The 16747-nt window shown below is 46.3% G+C and overlaps 1 protein-coding gene across 1 annotated transcript in view; it reads right to left on the bottom strand.

Moving 5' to 3' along the window:
• Nucleotides 1–16747, bottom strand: part of KSR1 (kinase suppressor of ras 1) — a 105640-nt gene that overhangs the window by 46839 nt on the left and 42054 nt on the right. The window contains exon 2 of the mRNA XM_060283083.1: nt 1449–1589. Within this exon, the coding sequence (XP_060139066.1) occupies nt 1449–1589 (141 nt within the window). The remainder of the gene's footprint in view (nt 1–1448; nt 1590–16747) is intronic.

Below are 16747 nucleotides of genomic sequence, written 5' to 3'. Positions count from 1 at the left end.
ACATTTTACAGCAGATTTTCAATTGGTATTTGTTTTCTGTATTGTTTAAACCAGATCAAAATGTACTAAGTCTATAGGCAGAGATTATAAGTATTTATTGCTACAATTTAGTTGACAAATTGATGTTACTGTAAAGCCATACGTTCTGTTAAGTCTTGTTTGCTTGAAACACTAGAATATTTTTGAAGTGCACATGGCTTGTTGTGTATTTTTGTTGCACGGCCAAAAATGGCATATCTTCTGAGTTAGGCCAATGAAACCCAGAGACAAGAAGAGGAGTTAGGAGTCCATTTTGTTTATTGCAAAGCAATAGGCTACAGTCGAATCTTTCCGCAAAACTGCAACCCCACCTAAAGGTCGGGCAGGGGTATTTATAACATTTCAAACAAAGGATTTCAATTTAACCAATCATGTTTTAACATTATCTCATCCTAGTTTAGTACGCATGTCCATTATTACCCAATTCTAATTTAATACGCATGTGCAATAAGCATTGCTAATTGAACCTTGATTCTTAGTATCTGTTACACTGTGAGTTAGTATGCGTGTTGGGAACCTGTGTTACGTGTACCATGTAACAACTTATGTTCTAGCTTATGAATTGCATCTTTGTGATTGACGTATTAGCTGACCTTCTATCCCAGTAGGGACGGCTTCTTGCTAAATCATCAGTTTCTTTAAAGCATCAGGTTACCATAACTCTTCTAATATAAGCATATTCCAGGATTTATAAGGATTTACATTATCGCCTTAATTGTGGCCCTTTGGGCCCCTGCTACATATTAAGTGATTCACCTTTTTAAACCCAAGATTCACCAAGATGTACTTTAATTCAGGGCATTATAAAGTTAAACATTTCTGGAACAATCTTCATTTTTAAAACACTTTTGACAAATAAACTATAATGAATATATATATGTATATATATGTATATATATCGTATATATACAGTGGTACCTCAGGTTAAGAACTTAATTCGTTCTGGAGGTCCGTTCTTAACCCGAAACTGTTCTTAACCCGAGGTACCACTTTAGCTAATGGGGCCTCCTGCTGCCGCCACACGATTTCTGTTCTCATCCTGAAGCAAAGTTCTTAACCCAAGGTACTATTTCTGGGTTAGCAGAGTCTGAAACCTGAAGCATCTGTAACCCGAGGTACCACTGTATTTGAAACACCACTGAAAAAGTCTGCAAAGACACGGTTTGCCCTCACCCCCTTTTAGTTCCTTTTTGCAACATTTTCAGGTCACTTCTGGGTTTGGCGTTACATGCAGTCAGGGACGTTATCGGCCGCGCCTAAAACAGCCACTGCCTGTACCCAGGCCACAGACCTACCATTAATTTTAAAATAAATAAATAGATTCAAGGGTACGCAGACAGAATTTTAGACAATGAAACGGCTCCATTCTCCTGACCGGGAAGCTGGGACGTACGTTCCCACCGGCTTACCTGAACGACGTCTTTCCTCACGTTGACAAGATACAGCCAGTCGCTGAACCGCGGGTAACTGTTCAGCTCCACTGTCCTGTCGTTCAGGGGGACAGTCAACTTGCACTGAAGCTGGGTGCCAATATAACGGACAAGTTTCACCTGCCAAGGGAGGAGGGAAAAGGATCACAAACGGCACCAGGAAACATCTAAGAGCACAAGCCGGTAACCCATTAATACACGTAGTTGTTATTATTACCATTAGCATTTGCACCTGGCTCTTCAGCCGAAAAGACTCCCAGGGTGGCTTACATGCCATCCGTTTTAAAAAGGACAGCCCCTGCCTGCATGCTTACGACCTGAAATGCATAGCACGCAAGGAAAGAGGACAGGGAGGGAAGAGGAAAAATGCAAGCTCGGGCACCAGCTCTTAAACAGTAGTTCTTATAATGACCAGTGGGCGTAGAAACAACTCAACGAAGAGAGGCACTTCTAGAATCATAGAATTGCAGAGTTGGGAAGGGTCTCCGAGGGTCATCTAATCCAGCCCCCCGCAATGCAGGAATCTCAAAACTTAATAGAGCTGGTCCTTCAGCAAAGCTAATGAAATAAGCCCTGCTTCCCATTTCTCCCACAGGTAAATGATTTGGCAGGTCTTCCAGCTTCTCAAGCAAGAGGAATAAAGTGCTCAGACTCTTTTCTTAAAGGTATTTCAGTGAGGCTGTCCCAAGCAGTTGCTTTTAAGAAAAATAGTTTAAGGTATTTTTGACTGCAAAGGGGGGCTGGTTCATTAGGGCAAGTGGGGCACTGCCCTATCAACCTCAGTCTCCCTTAACCAACCCCCTCCTGACTGCCTTCTTATTTACAGCCAGCCCAGTCCGGGGTGGGGGGTGGGATGGGGGACACACACTAGTTATCCACTTCTGCCCTCCTTAATCCACACAGAACTCAACAAGTTATGGGCAAAGCTACAATTATTTGGTTCCACCTGTCACAGGCTCCAGCCGATGTTCACTTATTCATTTCATGTCCGGGACAGAAATTGATCCAGCAAACATGATTGCCATTTGCTGTTGTTGTCGCTTTCAGTTCACAAGCAAAACCAATGACATTCTATTTGCATTGTGTTTCCTTAGCACCAAACTACACGCAGTGGAATAGCCGTAAGGGCAATGAAACGAACATAAATAATTGCACAAATTACCGGTATGTGATTTTCCTACAGATGATGAATAGTGTAGTTTTTGGCAGCAGATGAACTGCAGTAGAATGGCAACTGTGCTGCAGGCATCAAATACAGGAACAGAAAGCAATGCCTTCTTAAAATTCCTGCTACCTAATACAGGTACATTTAACTGGAGGTGCCAGGAGACTGAAGCAAGAGCCTTGAACACAGACGGTAACAATTTGGGGAAGACTGATCTAGCCAACAAATAGGATGAAGGTGGACTGGGCCACTTTCAGACATATGCATTCAAACCTCCAGTCCATTCCTTTGCTGTAGCAACCTGTGGATTCTTTTTAATGCACAATATTTGTATTTTTAATGTCTCTTCCCCCCCCCCCGGGGCCCTGCATGGACATTTCTGTGCACATTTCACAACATGTATTACCGTATGCATTTTATTCTAAAATACTTTGGGGAGGGGAGTTGGATGCATTTTAAACCAATGCAATTTTTTGAGCCCAGAACTGTATTGCAAAATCTGGGGAAGGGTGAAAGCCAAAGGCTAATTCTGTTCTGATCCACATAGTATCAGCCCAAGAACTGCAAACCTAGCCTGCTTTCTTTAAAAAGTGTGGGGCGAAACTTAGCTCCTCCAACATCCCTGAAGTCCAAACATCCTGTTTCCTCCAGTGGCCAATCAGGTGCCTCTGGGCAGCCCCCCAGCAGGGAAGGAAGGAAACAGACCTCTCTCCTGTCATTGCCCCACAGCGGATGAATAAGGAGAAGAGTGAAACACAAGACCTTTTACACATACACACCCCTCCTTTCAGTCTTGGTCAAATCTATGAAGCCTTGCAAATGTTATCCCAGACGTGTAAATACTGCTTATCAGCAATGGAGAAGGCTGACTCAGCTAAGACAACATTTGAAATGACCCGAAAGATATATTTCCCGCTGATTCAGCACCGCGGTGGGAGCGGCACTGGTTCCATGGGAAAGGCCCACGGAATCTGACTTCGCCTTCATGTTTAGAATAGATCATTCACACACACACACACAGAGAGAGAGCGAGAGCGAGAGAGAGAGAGAGCGAGAGAGAGAGAGAGAGAGAGAGCGCACCGCAGGTTGTCCCTGCTAAGCGATGCCATCTCTGCCGCTGCGATAATGTCTAAACAACCACGTACATCAGGTCTGCCCTGGAAAGATTTCCATTCAGTGGGCAGGCTCTTTTTTTACCTTCTTCCTTTTTTTACAGCGAAGGCTGCTGCTGCTGCTCCCTATAACTTTTCTGGGAATATTTTTGCAAGTCTGTTACAAGCCTAGGAGATTCAGGAGAAAGGAAGAGTACCGTCTTCACCCGGTGAAAGGATGGATTTTGCTCCCATGAGAGGCAGTGATGCCCAGCAAGGTGGGGTTGTGGAGTTCTTTTTTAATATTAAAAAAAGATTAGTTCAATTCTTGGAGAATATCAGCAGCTACTAAGACAGGATGGCTGTGTTCTACCTGTGATGTCAGGGGAATTCGTGGCTCTGAATGCTACTTGCCAGGAATCAAAAGTGGAGAGTATGCTGTATTATGGGCTTCCCTTGAGGGCATCTTGAAAGCCAGTAGGAATCTCATTATGTTCTTTTGCATCGCACATTGCATAGTAGTGTATGTGTGTTGTAATGTAACTCAGCGTGGAGTACAGGGCATTCCCACCTGGGCTATGATCAAATCCAGGACATTTTTCTCCAACACAGTGGCTGAATTATGTACAGCCAGATAACTTACAATACAGACCAGGGTTTCTCAAAGCTCTGTAGGTCACTGAGCTTATCAAATCATCATCAAAGCCAACCCAAATTCCTATCTGAGAGTCTTCCTGCTCTTTCGCTGAATGCCCCCCCCCAATTCTTGCATTGCAGGGGGTTGGACTAGATGGCCCTTCCAACTCTACAGTTCTATAACCCCTGATTGGCCATGCTGGCTGGGACTGATGGTGTTGGGAGTTCCACAACCTCTGGCAGCCACCAGTTCCCCACCCAGAGATCTCAAGAAAATTCTGGCGAAAATGGAAACAGGAGCTGAAACGGCCAGCATTTGCTTATACATCCCATGTCTGCAAAATCAACCTGCCTTGGTATTCTCCAATGCTGATGCTTTCAGTTCACAAATGATACACAATTGAGGTTCCCCGCTCCTTTCTGTTCTCATTTGCTTTGTGTTTCCTTTGCACTGGAATGAATGGGTTGGAACGGTATGACCGTTTACGGATTTAACAGTGCAAGTTATGCCATTTCGCCACAGTGGACAGTGAGGTGAGCAGCGTGGGTTTTGGGCAGAAGGCGGACTGCAGCGGAATGGAGACGGCGCTGGAAGCGACAAGCACGGGGCGGAATGGAAAATGATGCCCTTCTTATAAACCCCATTCCCACTCAGACACAAACCTCCAGTGCAGATAACAGAATGGTAAACTGTTTGCATTTCTCACCTCTAGGGCTCTGAGCCCGGGACACATACAAGCCTCACCTGTCCTTACAAGGCAAGCGGTTTGCTGGCTCCCTTTAGCTTACAGCGCATGGGAACATAGGGAGGTGAGTTGCACTGAGTCAGAGAAATCTTTCCTGCGCCACTTGAATTGCCATTGCTCACACTGCACCACATTCTGTTCACACAAGGCAGACCCGAGATTCCAAACGGAGGACGGTGGGGTGTGCTTTGCACGAGCAGCAAAGCTGACTAAAACACCAGCTTTTGGGGGCAAGTGAGGTTTTCTCACTTCCCACACAGCTACTTTCTCAGGTCTTGAGAACAGCATGCTGGAATTTTATTAAGCAGGTTTTTATTTTTGCGTTTCTCGGGGTGTCAAAGGGCGTGTGCGTGTGAGAGAGAGTGAAAGTGAGAGAGATGCAGTTGAAAGCAAAAAACCCCAGTCAGTCGCGGCAAGGAGAAATTCAGATAGAGAAAAAGAACAAGAGAGTCAAAGAGCGCCTTATGCAAAGTGACCTGTTCATAAATTGAAGGACTGGGCCAATTTAATGCCATTGTGGCTGGTACCCATTGAGGCTGATAGGGAGACCAAACAGTAGGTAGAACCAGCTGACTATTTCTCCTGGCAAGTCTGCAAGGGGCAACACCAAGACGAAGGGGGAGGAAGCTGGCAGGCCGTGCCACCGTCTCGACTGGGCGTAAGAAGATAGGTAAGGGGATGGGGGCCTGGTTGAAGGCAGAATGAAGTTGGTGGTGGGACAAGGGCCCCCATTCAAACAAATGGACCAAGCTTCACTGGGGTTATGAAAACCACAAACCACAAGAGGTCTACTGGACCATCCTCAACTTCTTCATGCTGTGCGTAAACTGTGGAACTCCCTCCCATAGGAGGGAGCGAGGGCTTCCAACTTGGACGGCTTTAAAAGAGGACTGGACAGATTCGTGAAGAAAGTTATCAATGTCTACTCGCAGCGATGGAGGCAATATTCAGCCTCCACAGCCGGAGGCAGTAGTGATTCTGAATACAAGTTGCTGGAAACAGCAGGAGGGGAGAGTGCAGGGTCCTGCTCATGTGAGAACAGGATTGCTGGACTAGATGAGCTGTTAGCCTGATCCAGCGGGGCTTGTATAATGTTCTTAGGTTGTAACCCAGTAGCAGCCTGCACGGAAATTGAGCAGGATGAAATATGAAGTAAAGGGGTTTTCCTTTCCCCAGTGGAATAAAGCAATGGCTGGCAGCAACATGGGAAAAGGTTCTGACGAGGCATTTGGGAAAGGAGAACAAAGTCCATATGCAGGAATGAAGGAAGCCATGAGAAAGATGGGGAGAAGCTCGGAGAGAGAACAGAAGTGTCCATTTATTGCAAAAAACATCTAAACATAATCTAACTGTATTTTTATTGCTTCTTTTATTTCTTACTGTATTTTAATGTATGGGAATTTGGAGCCTATACCTAGAAGCTTCAAAAAAGTTACTTTAGCATCTAGCACACCGCAATTGTAAACAACAGGGAAGGAAGGAAGGAAGGAAGGAAGGAAGGAAGGAAGGAAGGAAGGAAGGAAGGAAGGAAGGAAGGAAGGAAGGAAGGAAGGAAGGAAGGAATCCAAAAACAACCCAATGAGATTTACTGCTTAGAGGCCACAGAATGCTGATCAACTGTTGAGCAAAAACTGGGGATGATGGGAAATGGAATGGAAAATCCAGAACAAGGTCTGCCCCCACAGTAGTCATCACCCCCACCTCATTAAAAAGCCCCCCCCCCCAATGCTTTAACCTTTACTTGACAGGAAGGTGCTCCATCCAGTCAATCTCTTGAGATAACTCAGTGGGTAGAGCAGGAGACTGTTAATCTCAAGGTCCTGGGTTCAAGCTCCACATTGGGCAAGAGACTGCTGCATTGCTGGAGGTTGGACTAGATGACCCTCATGGTCCCTTCCAACTCCTACGATTCTATGATTTGGATGGCCCTTTTCTGAACCCAAAACTCTACATAGGAAACTCAAGAGCATCCAGCTTGGGAAGACTTTGAAGAGCTGTCCCTCCCCAGGTCAATCTGTCCACAGCAAAGAGAAACAGGCCACTTTTCTATGGGGTTGGGGAGAGGTGGCCTTACGAACAGAGGCAGAATTCGAACGCAGGTGTCAGGATAGGAGTTCGACTCTGCGTCCACTTGGAATGCATGAGCAAACACAGAAGCTCTCGTACCCCTGCTAAACATGCAGAAATTAAGGTACACAAACACTCAGAGGCATATAAATTAACACAAGTTCTAAAGTGGCCCATCCAAGAGATTGTTCCAACCTGACTTGTTGCTTTCTACACCTGGCCCTGGCGGGCATCCAGCAAGACTGGCTTTTCTAGTTCTCCAATTTCAAAATCCAGTGGAGCTGCTTTCAGCTGAAACCTGTTATCACTTTTACTGCTTTCTCAGCCTGGAACCAGCAAACTTGTGAGACAAGGGGCAGAGGACAAGTGGCCAGAGGTGATGGGGGCACATGGCTTTAGATTTATACATACACATACATATATTTGGAAACTTCTTTGAGATTTGGATTTCAGGCCTTCTGAAACATTCACCATCTTGCTGCCATTAACACACTTCTGCTTTATCCTTCCAGGACAGCAAAACAGTCTCTGCTATGGGGTGTGTGGAACCCCTGCCCCCCACCCAAAAAAACAACAACCTCTCATCAGTCCCAGCCAGACTAGCTAATGGTCAGGGATGGTTTATTATTATCTATTTTCATTAACAAATCGCTTCCCCTGGAGGCATCTCGAAACGATTTACAACATCGTGACATATATGAAGGTTACAGATCTAAAAACAATTGCATGTATAAAAAACGATTTTTAATCAACTTTTATAGGGATTCTAAGGTCTCACATATAGAATAAATGTTGATAATTGCGCAAGGTAAACACACATACATAGGTATATAAACCACATGTCTAAGATGGTACAGGAGAGCAATCCAAAAGTCATCTTGGCTTTCCTAAAGAATCTAAATATTTCCTCTGCCTACTTAATCCCCCTTGCCTGAAAACATATAGGCAGACAGCAATCAGGGGAAGTTCCTGAAAGGATTCCTCTCATTTATCTATGAACCTTCTTTGTATTAATTGCCATTGTTTGCCCAGATGCTCTGCACTAAGGGATGTCTAACGGGCACCCTGACTTGCTAAACCCTCAGGAATATCACACCTTGGCCTGCCTGAGTCAATGTAACCCCACTTTATGTGTGATGAAATTTTGTAGAGGGGGTGTCCTCCTTCTCCACGCCAAAATGCAAACCCTTAAAAGAGACCTTTCTTCTTGGTTCTGGGTCTCTCGTTCCTCCTTGCTAGGAGGGGAGGGAACTCTGGTCGCCACAGAAAAATAAAGATCTGCCTTGATTTCACTGCATCCTGCCTCCATCCATTCATCTCTGACCGATCATGGACTTAGGGGAGTTGGGCAGTAAAAGCCAAACCGCCCCTATTTTTCTATTTATATTATATTTACAAAAACCCAACTGTAAATAGAAAAACAGTTTAAAACAGCAATACGTGGTGTAAAAGCCATTCGGATCCTGGGCAGATACCAATGGGGATATTATTATTTTTTAGAAAGTTTATTGAAATGGGACGATGAGAGAGAAAGTACAGAACCATCTCGGAGGGCCACAAAGAATAAATACTCAAAGCAGAAACAGATCAGGCTTCAAAACCTTTCCCCAAACCACAGGAGAAATGTGGTAGCGTCCCAAGGGGGTCTGAAAGTCCCTGCTCTTCAAGAACAAATAAGAACTTCAAAAGGAAGATTCCCGCAGGAAAACTTCTGATCTAGGCCACCACCTGAACTATACCCTAAAGCAGCATCGTACCACTGTAAGCAGCCATGGCTTCTCCAAAAAATCCTGGGAACTGAGAGGTGCCGAGAGTTCTTGGGAAACCTCCTATGCCTCTCAGAGAGCTAGAATTCCCAGAGTGGTGTAGCAGTCAAACCCTCTTCCCAGGGAAGTCTGGGAATTGTAGTTCTGTGATACTGCTTTAAATGTATAGTTGCTCATGGGGCCCCCTAGGATCTAGCAGCAGATCCGAATTTGCTGTAGCAAGAAAGATGGGTGCAAATTCAACCCAAGGCTACAAGCTGAAGGATCTCTCCAAGCCCCAGGGAACGTTTCACAAACTTTTCACATTTCAATAAACATTTTGGCCACGCCACCTCCGACTTGAGCGGCTTAAATGCCGCCTCCCCCCTTGCCCTTACACAATTCTGGCACTGCCTGGCCGGTCGGTGCTTGTTGGACTTTGCTCCTTAGGCAGTCGCAACCGGTTACCAAACCCCAAAAGGAGGAGCGAGGGGCTTGTCTTGCCTGCTGTACTGAATTGGGCGTGATCTCTTCCTCCAGGGATGCCTCGGGAAGTGGTCGGATCTTTCTCTGCCCTACTTGCTCTCCCCTCCTACCCTGGACCCCGAACGACTGTTGAATGCTGCCTGCAGGAAAGCATGGGAGCTGCGATCTCAAGTTTGAGAAATAAAAATATATGTAGAAAGAGGGAGACAAACAGGTGTATTGGTCTGGTGTTGTGGAGGGGTGGGGTCAAAGACCTGTTACTATTTAATAATAATACTAATTTTATTATTTACACCCTGCCACCATCTAGCTGGGTTGCCCCAGCCACTCTTTCTACAATCAGGATGCCCTTCTCTGATGACCTAAAGGTTTCAGCTCTCTGATGAAAGGTTTCAGCCAATGCAAAGACGTCTTCTCACCCTTTGTGCTGTTAGGAGCCAATCAGAGGGAAAGGAGTCAGCCACTGAGGATGGGCTCCTATGGTCACTCCGGAGAAGGAACGTGAGTCAAACACCACAGAGGAGGGCCTTCTTGGTGGTGGCACCCGCCCTGTGGAACACTCTCTCGTCACATGTCAAGGAAATAAACAACTATCTGACTTGTAGAAAACATCTGAAGGCAGCCCTGTACAGTGGTACCTTGGAAGTTCCTGCAGCCAATCGGAAGCCCCGTTGGATGTTTGGCTTCCAAAAATAGTTCGCAAACTGGAACAGTCACTTCTGGGTTTGCGGCGTTCGGGAGCCAAAACGTTCGAGAACAAAGCTGTTCGAAAACCAAGCTACGACTGTATAGGGATTTTTTATATATATTTGGTGTTTTACTGTGTTTGATGTCTTAATTTGGTGTAAGTCGCCTAGAGTGGCTGGGGCAACCCAGTCAGATGGGCAGCATATTATTATTATTATTATTATTATTATTATTATTATTATTATTAATTCCCTATGCTCCAAAACAAAGCATTTAGGGACACTGAAAACACAAGGTACTGTGGTTCCAAGATAATGGTGTACAAGTTCTGTTACGTACTACAGAACTTCAACAGAAACAAAACTTAAATCACTCCGAAAATGTACTGGAACACTCCAGATCATTTGGGAATCCTAGAATTGCAGAGTTGGATGGCACCCCGAGGGTCATCTAGTCCAACCCCCTGCAATGCAGGAATCCCAACTAAATCATACATGACAGGTGGCCATCCAACCTCTGCTTAAACACCTCCAAGGAAGGAGAGTCCACAGCCTCTTAAGGGAGACCATTCCATTGTCCAACAGCTCTTACTGTCAAAAAAAGTTCTTCCTGATGTTTGGTTGGAATCTCCGACTAAGGGAAGGGCCATAGCTCAGTGTTACAGCATCTGCTTGGCCTGCAGAAGGCCCCAAGTTCACGCAGATCCATCTGAGAAGGTGGAGCCAGAGCCAAAAACAGAATCACTTAATTCCAACTGAGTCCCCATCTTGTTGAATTCTGCAGGGGTAAAAGGAGGGGGGAGCCAATCCATTCGCTGAAAGATAGTTAAGGATAGTATCCTTCAGCCAATTCCTCACTCCCATTTGGTCACGCCCCAAAACAGGCACTCCTTCATCCACCACGACTGCCAGAGAAGCTGACAAGGCGGGGGGATGCCGGCCTGGAATCGTTTGCCCATATCGTCCTGGCTCTCTTGGCCGGATGAAGAGAGAGAAACTCTCGACACCATTTTCGCCAAAGCCTTTAAAGCACAAGTCAGTTTTTGTAGGCAAGTCAGGTTGCAAGGCACGGAGGGAGCAGAGGCTAAGATACATGGCTAAGTGCTAGAAAAGGTGTCGGTCCAACAGGGTGACACACACACCCTGCACCTTGTTCCCACAGCTAACTGCATTGGACCCAGACAAGAGCCCCCCTGGGCAAGGAAATGGGCACTCCATTGAGTGCGCTGGATTTGGGAGGTGGGCTTGCGCCAAGGCTCGTGTTGGCCAAGTCAGAACCATCTTAGCATCAGACTTACTCTCAGATGCCTCCATAGCAGGAGGCTTTAGGCTTGGGACAGGCAACATCTTGCGAGGGGGGACCATTCTGGATCTCCAACCCCCAACCCGCTGGGACCTTCCTCAGAATCATCCATCTCCATCTCCCCAATCTTATTCCGTTCCAGGACATCTCCACAGGACTGGTTCACTGTGGTGGGGTGCAGGGGGGGGAGGGAAAGGTCCCTATAATTCACTAGTAGTAAAACATTTGGTGTTGCAAAAGGAAGGCATTTACCTGGTGCGAAAATGTGGGCCCCAAAGATTTCCCCTTAGCCGTCTTCTTGGTGTTGGCTTTATCATTTAATCCCCCAGCCTCAAATTCTGTGAATACCCATTTTACGAGGTGGATTGTTCCGTGGAAACCCCGCCCCTTTCCTCCTCCTCCTCTCCCCACCCCGAACGAATCCCATTTTGTCATTTCCTGCTCAGGCTTCTAAGTAAAGCTGCCTGCTTGGTTTAAAACGGCTGGGGTGTGTTACAAAACCGACTTCAGAGAACGAAGCAAAAAAGAAAAGAAAAAAGGCATCACAGTCCGGTGACGCAAATATTGAAAAAAATAAAATAAAGGGGAGGAGGGAAATAAAATAAGGGGAAGAGAGAGAGAGCCACAAATAGAAAACAGGACTCCCAAACTTAATGCTCCAAGATACTTTTCTTGCAGCAATTACTCTCTGTGTTTTTGGAAACAGATGAGACACTGACAGAAAACTACACATTCGCCAACATTTTACAGATAATAAGAACATGCTTATATAGACAGAGGATCCAAAACAGCTGGAAAAATACAGGAGCGCACATTTAAAAGACGGGGGGGGGGGGAGAGAATGCACACTGCTCCCACCAAGTTCAAATAACATCTTTGAAGACAGGAAACAAAAAGGATTGCATATTTTGATTCCTTCTTATATGCAGTTTGCAAATAACCACATGCTATTACAAATCGACTGCAAACCGAAGAATTATCAAATTAATTAGTCCTGAAAGACTCAGAGTTTTGCATTCTTAGCAAATTCTGAAAGTTAAAAAAACAAAATTATTAACATTGTTAAGATTGCTTTTTAAAAAATTATATTTATTTTCCTCCTCACCAGCAAGAAGCATAGGAAAATGCCTTATACAGAGTCAGACTACTGTCCATCTAGTTCAGTGTTGTCTACACTGACTGACAGCAGCTCTCCAGGGTTTCAGGGAGGGGACATTCCCAGTCCGATCTCGAGATGCCACTGGGGATTGAACCCGAGCATTCAGAATACAAAGCATATTCTTCCCTGGAAATCAGCCCTTCCAAGGATTATAAACAGGGCTGGATTTTCTCTATGTGAACATTTAAATTATTCGGGACAGTTCTGAGCATGCGACATGCATATTCCTCAGCCCTGCAGTGCAGTTACTGAATATAGTACTAGGCACAAGATAAATCCTACAGAGAATCTCAGCTTTTAAGGTCACATTCACACCATACAGTTAACGCACAGTTAAAGCATATGGCTTCCCCCCCCCCCAAAAAAAGAATCCTGGGAACTGTAGTTTACCCACCACAGAACTACAACTTCCAGCACACTTCAGCTACAGTTCCCGGGATTATTTGGGGGGAAAGTCATGTGCTTTAACTGTCCCGTGTGGATGTGATCTAAGTTTAACTTTTTAAAAACAAGCTTCTAGTCCTCATGAGCAGAATACAGTACAGGGAAATGTCAGAAGCCAGACGGCTATGGAACAGTATCTCCAGTGGTCATGGCAGGGCAGGATGGGAGAAATTATCTTGCTTACAGTTCCATGTGCCTCATGCTAACTACTTAAAAAACAAAAGAATGTGAAAATTTGTGCAAAATATTGGCACTTGTGGCTATTTTGAATAATTGATAGGAATTGCAGCACTGGGCTCACCTGGTTTTTTTTTATTAAAAAACTTAAAAGATGCAACAAAGTCCAGTGAGGTTTTTTTTTTTTTTGAGGGGGGGGAGCACCTAACAATTTAGTCATCATATAAACTAAGACAACACACATTCTCAGTTCCAATGCAGTCAGTGCACAGATGACTTGAGGAGACCTCATGATTTGCAAAACAAAAATTTAGGGGGGGGGGAACCCTAGACATGGAAACCACCCCACAGACAGCTCAGTGAGGCTGCTCAGAATGCTGACTGCCAATTGGGTGGGTGGGTGGGTGGGGAACCAGAGGGGAGAGGCAATGTAATGGAGTATTGTAGAAAAGGGTATGGCTGGCTGGCTGGCTGCCAGCCACCTGAACTGGAACACACCACAGTGGAACATTCCGTTGCAGGTCTCACTCATTAAATACAAGTTCCTGTAACCAAAGCAAAACAAAAAAATCACCCTTAAGCAATTCCAGTAATTCACAAAAAAGATAAACCATCCAGCAAAATCCTGATTCGAGACAACTCATCAGGTACCATTGTCAACATTTTGCAGCCATTGTCAACATTTTTTAATAATCCTATATAATAAAGTCCCTGTGTCTCTGCATCCAGATTCCGTGTGTCCCATTTTCCGCGCTACTGAGCATGTGCCCCACGGTCACAGGGATTGGACGCAGAGACTGGACGCACACAGAGCCGGGGGGGGGGGCGGAATGCGGTTCTCTCTCCCTCAACGGCTTCCCCTCCAAACTGCCGTTCCGCGCCTCGCCTCCCGATTAATGGCACGAGGGGAAGGGACCATGAGGGATTGAGACGCGAGCGCGCGTTCCCCGCCGCCGCCGCGTTCGTGTCCCCGCTGCCGTTCCCCACTCCCACCCCATTGCCGCATCCCAACCCCTCCCCCCACCCGGCGTGTGGCGGGCTCAGCTCTGGGTGGGTTGGGAAAGGTGAGGAGAAGGAGACTGCTTTTCCCCCTTTTTTTCTCTCCTACGCTCCCCCCCCCCCGACGACCAGCAGCAAGCGGGCGTCACACACACACACGCTCTCTCTCCTCCCCCCCCCGTCTGCCTACCGTTTCCCTCGCGGTGCAGGGTCAGAGGCAGACAGAAGCGGGGACAGCGCATGGGGGGGGAGGAAGAGCAGCCCAGGGGGAAGGAGATGTTTGACAGGGAGCAGGGAAGGAGGGGCGGGTGGCAGCCGCCCGCTGCCCGCCCCTCTTTCCCTGCTCTGTGAAGCATCTCCTCTGCTACCCCGTGCCTCCGCTGTGTTCAGCAATAAGCCGGTGGCAGCAGAGGGGTGCTGCTCATTCTTCCCCGCTAACCCTTCGCAAAAGCAGGCTCGACCCCAGGGGGAGGGCAGGAAGGAAAGAGGGCCCTGGCCGCCCCTACCTTCCCCCCTCCCCTGCCTAGGCATGGACCGCAGCAGCGGAGGAGGAGGAGGAGGAGCAGCGACAGAGGAGCAGCGCCGGTGGCAGCCCATGTGGGTGGAGAAAAGAAGGGAGGGGGAGGGGGAATGGGCGCGGGGAATTGCATGTTCTAGCACCCGTTAATTTAACGGGCTTCAAGATACTAGTAATAATAATAAGGCACCTTCTTTTGGTTGGAATGCACACATTTTTTTAAAGCTTTGCCTTTTTAAAGAGTTAAACTTTAACTTTTAAAAAATCCTAAGGATTATTCTGGAGGTGTGCTGAGATACGGTACTTGGAGAAGGAGCAGAGTCACAACTTTCACCCAGATCCTTGAATTCTTTCCATGCTAAGAAAAGTGCTTTAAAGTGTTGCTGTTTTTTAATGGCAGTGCTTAATTGCTAAAGTGAAAAGGATCCGGCTTTAAACCTGCCTGGTTTTTATTTTAGCTATTTCTTGCATTTACCTAACACCACCACATCCAAGGAGCTAGAGGCAGTGCTCATGGTTCTCCCCTCCCCATTCCATCCTCACAACCACCCTGCAAGGTAGATCTGGCTAAGAGACAGGGCCTAGTCCAAAGTCGTCACCCAGTGAGGTTCATGACTGAGCGGGGATTCGAACCCTGGTCAGTGCAACATCCTAACTACAATACCCGAACAGCTCTAAGCCACATTCCCTGCCTCTGAAAAGTCCCACCCTTAGAGTTGCCAGATTTTCAGAGTTTCAAGGGAGTCTAACACATAATTTGGGGTGGGGGGGAGAGATCAGGGTCTACTCCATGCTACCAGCCTCAGTTTCCACCCTCTGGGTCTCCGAATCCCCAACCCTTTCACCGTCAGGATTCGCACACACAGCCAGCTCTGTGCCTTTTGAGATGTGGCAAGCCTATCTATTTCTCAACCAGTGTGGAGTAGGCCATGCTTCCTCAACCTCGGCCTTCCAGATGTTTTTGGCCTACAACTCCCATGATCCCTAGCTAGCAGGACCAGTGGAAAGGGATGCTGGGAATTGTAGTCTCAAAACATCTTGAGGGCTAAGGTTGAAGAAGCCTGCTGTAGGCAATCAATTCTCCTCCCAGCCATGAAGGCCAGTTCCCCCCCCCAACCTACCTCACAGGACTGTTGTGAGAATTACATACAGGGGAAAGAGTGAGAAGCATGTATGCCTCTTTGATCTCTTTGGAATTAAGGAGAGATGCAAATCTAATGTAACTATTTAATAAATAAAATAAATCCAATATGTGGTTTTTTTGGGGGGGGGAGGAGAAGTATAGCATTATTCATTGAGGAATGTAGGGGCTGGGCAAGAAACTTGATTTAGTTGGCATTTTAATGAGTAACTAATCAGCTGTGCTTCAAAATTACCCTCATCCAATTTTGTGATGCAGTTTTCCGACCCACCAATGTTTACAAACACGCTACATGTTACGGAAAAGTATGCATGAAATGAACATATTACTGCAAACAACATGAAATTGCATTACGCTGGGGGAAATTGCCTGACGGGCGTGTACACTCATCAAAACTACATACAAATATGTTTATTAGGAACATATTTCCATAAGGATTTCTTTTAACGCAAATTTCTGCAGAAATGTGAAAAACTGAATTTAAGTTGGGGGGGAGGAAAACTGAGAGAACAAAATGATCAGATCCACCCACTGCATGCGAGGAGCAAAATGTTCTCTGTCCATGATCAGAGGCACTCTCCTCAATTGCTTCTCTGCACATTCTAAAGGGGGCAGAACTGGAGCTCAGAATACCATGCTCCAGAAGCTCAGAATTAAACCCCAGCCCATTGGTCTGAACAAAGGCAGATCCAGCGTGCATCTATTACATCTGCGCAAGCGCAAACCCAGGGGTTCCCTGCCAAGCTCAGTATTATTTGTTGATCTATTTATACCGTAACTAGCTAAACCTCTCGAGACACAAGCTTGCCTCTCTCTCTCTCTCTCTTTTAACCGTGACGTCAAATGAACAGTTGGGAGCTCAGGAAAAACAACACACAAGACAAGTGCATAGAACCGCTGAGCCGAGCAGATTTGG

The sequence above is a fragment of the Zootoca vivipara genome, chromosome 15 (genome assembly GCF_963506605.1).
Source record: "Zootoca vivipara chromosome 15, rZooViv1.1, whole genome shotgun sequence".
Lineage (NCBI taxonomy): Eukaryota > Metazoa > Chordata > Lepidosauria > Squamata > Lacertidae > Zootoca > Zootoca vivipara.
Note: the sequence above shows the minus strand (reverse complement) of the source record. Positions and strands in the feature narration are given on the sequence as shown.